We start from the raw sequence: 2,708 nt of genomic DNA on the forward strand, positions 1-2,708 counted from the left end.
GCTGAAGAAGACAACAACAAAGAAGAGGAAGACAGGTGCTAAGAAGGAACAACCTGGGATGCAACTCAGTGATGTTGCAATAAGATTAAATCTAGTATAAAGTGATTTGTTAGATACAACAATAATTAACCTCTAAAGTCATGCCTGAAACAATTTTATCCTGTACAACCTAAATTTAAATTTTGAATCTGAGCTAGAGAAGATTATTAAGCAAGAGAATATTTGATTGCAGTATCCTAAGGGTCACTATGGGACTTGGATCTATAGTATAAATTTGTATGATAATAGTAAAAGGATGGACAAGTCTACAGTAGTTTAAAAGCATCCCTAAGTTCCTATGCTGAAGGCCCTGCTTAATAAGAACAAAATTTAGAAAAGATAAATGGATCAATCAATCCTCAACTATGGAGAAAATGCTAGAAACTTCAGTTTATTCTTTGGTATAAATTATATGCACTATACCATAATAGAGGAGCACTGTAGCAGATATCTTAAGCTGTAACCACACCAGAAAGCAAAGATACCTTTTTCCTGTCCCCTATTTCTTTCAGGTCCTCGTCAATTAAATCATCAATATTTTTTTCACTAGACTCTTTTGGTTTATCAGTGGACTCCTTTAGTTTATCAGTAGTTTCTTTTTGCACGGTCTGCTCAGAAACTGGAGGATCTTCCACACGTTGCTTCTTTTCTTTCGGTTCATCAGCAGTGACTGCTTGTTCCTCATTGTCCTTGCTCGCGGTAGAGGTATCAAGTACCTCCTGTTGGTTCTCAGATGGAGTGGTATTGTCCTTACTCGTGGTATCAGATGTATCAAGCACCTCCTGTTGCTTCTCAGATGGAGCGGTTTCACCTTTCTCCACATCATTCCCAATCCCATTGTCGGCTTCCTCACTAGAGTGGTCTTCATCCTCATCATCTGAAGAATTAGAGCCCTCAAACTTTATCTTTTTGTTCAGTGGCTTGTCTGGAATGTTTTTAGGCTTCTCATCCGATCATTTCCCATCAACCAGGTCTTCATAGAACTTTAGAAACAACAATGCAACAAAAATCTGCTGCTGGTTGCTTGGTTTTCAAAATTATATCACTGCATACTAGACTTGGGGTTGCAAAATTAGTTATGCCACTAACACTAGAAAATCTAGAAAATGTTCTAACTTAGTTTGTTTAATGCCTTTTATCTGTGTTAGTAATACATAGAATCAGCAACAGTTTTTTAGAGTGTCCTTTTCAAAAAAAATTTCAGGCGGACAAGTACAAAAACGAACCACCAAATGCACTAGAACTATTGAAAGAGATGCACTACAGCAAAAAGAAAGGATTTGCTCTTGCAGTTCAATCTCTTATTGTAAGTAAAATCATACTTAGTTCACAATCTGATGATACATTAGGTTCATATATCATGATCATTGACCTATCTATGTGTCTTATGCTGCTAGGCTGAAATAGAGGAGAAGCTGAATGAACCTGTAGATGATGGTCTTCAACCAAAGGATGTGACTGATGTGGTCTCTCAGGCTCTTGTTTAGAAAACTAAGAAGAACAGGTTTCTTGTAAATGTGGGGCTCCAAAGCAATGCCACACGTGTTAGTGCTGAGCATGACCTAGAAGAGGAACTGGTGGTGGAGAAACAAACATCAAGTGATCTTAGGGAGGTTGTCAAGGCTCAACAACAGCAAATGGAAGAAATGATGAAGAAATTCTAGGAGGCAGAAGCAGCTAGGGCTAAGCAAGAAGAGGAGTCGAAGAAAAGGCAAGCTGACATTGATGCACTGATCAAGACTTTGATGTCCATGGTTCTAGGATGCCAAGCAACACAGTAAGGTTGTCTTGGGTTATCGGCTGGTGCACTTTGCTGTTGGTTGCTTATTTTGGCGATGGATGCTGCGCTGTGGACAAGTGGATGCGTCTTTTGGTTGAATTGATGCATGGCTATGAACTTATGTGCCTGTGAATGACTTAGCATGGTCTTTGACCTATGCATGCATGGCTTTTGGTGATGGATGTATGTTTTGTGAACTATATTTAGATGTATGTGTGACTGCAGCTGTTCTGTGAACTACAGCATGGTCTTTGACCTGATGCATGCTTTGTTGTGCCAAACTTCATATGTAACTATATTTAGATGTATGTGTGATGATGGGACCTTGGCATATTTATGTTTATCTGTGATGATCTGTGGTCATCTATGGCGATGTGAATCATGTGAATTTAAATTTGAATGTGTCGTCAATTTAAATGTGAAATTGATGTCCATTTAAATTTGAATTTGGTGTAATTTAAATTTGAATTTTTGCTGATATGTTATGGGCCACAATGGGCCAATTCTACTATGCAATTGGGCTAGCCCAATAGTGTGTACTAAAATATGGGCCCAACTAAATCTAAAAAAATACACAAAACATGGGCCTAATTGAAGAAAATAGGCCATAAAAGCCTACTGATGATGTGGCAAGGTGGCAGCCTAATGACATGGCAATAGCTGAAGTGGCAGCAAAACCATGACGGTTCAGTTCATCACCATAGCCTCTTCCTATAGTTACCCTCCGGTCTATCCATGACGATCCAAAAAACCAACCTATGACGTTCTATTTCGGTCCAAAAAAATGTATGACGCGGGATAGGTGATGTTTCACTGGACCGTCATCGATAGTTAACTGTGATGCGTTTTCGCTTGTCCGTGACTAAATCAAAACATCACGTAAAGCCAA

The 2,708-nt window shown here is 38.9% G+C and overlaps 1 protein-coding gene across 1 annotated transcript; it reads right to left on the bottom strand.

Moving 5' to 3' along the window:
- Window positions 1-491: 491 nt before the first annotated feature.
- LOC136488815 (uncharacterized) lies at window positions 492-1,003 on the bottom strand. The gene is made up of 2 exons (XM_066485624.1): window positions 961-1,003; window positions 492-916 (listed from the first exon to the last, which is right to left on the bottom strand). The coding sequence occupies exons 1-2, from the start codon at window positions 1,001-1,003 to the stop codon at window positions 492-494; spliced, it is 468 nt and encodes a 155-aa protein (XP_066341721.1).
- Window positions 1,004-2,708: the final 1,705 nt, after the last annotated feature.

This window comes from Miscanthus floridulus, chromosome 10, assembly GCF_019320115.1.
Source record: "Miscanthus floridulus cultivar M001 chromosome 10, ASM1932011v1, whole genome shotgun sequence".
NCBI lineage: Eukaryota > Viridiplantae > Streptophyta > Magnoliopsida > Poales > Poaceae > Miscanthus > Miscanthus floridulus.

Coding starts and splice junctions, on each gene's coding strand:
- LOC136488815 (XM_066485624.1), bottom strand. CDS start 1,003: ATGGGAAATGATCGGATGAGAAGCCTAAAAACATTCCAGACAA. Junction 917..960: donor CCTAAAAACATTCCAGACAA/GCCACTGAACAA, acceptor CTAATTCTTCAG/ATGATGAGGATGAAGACCAC.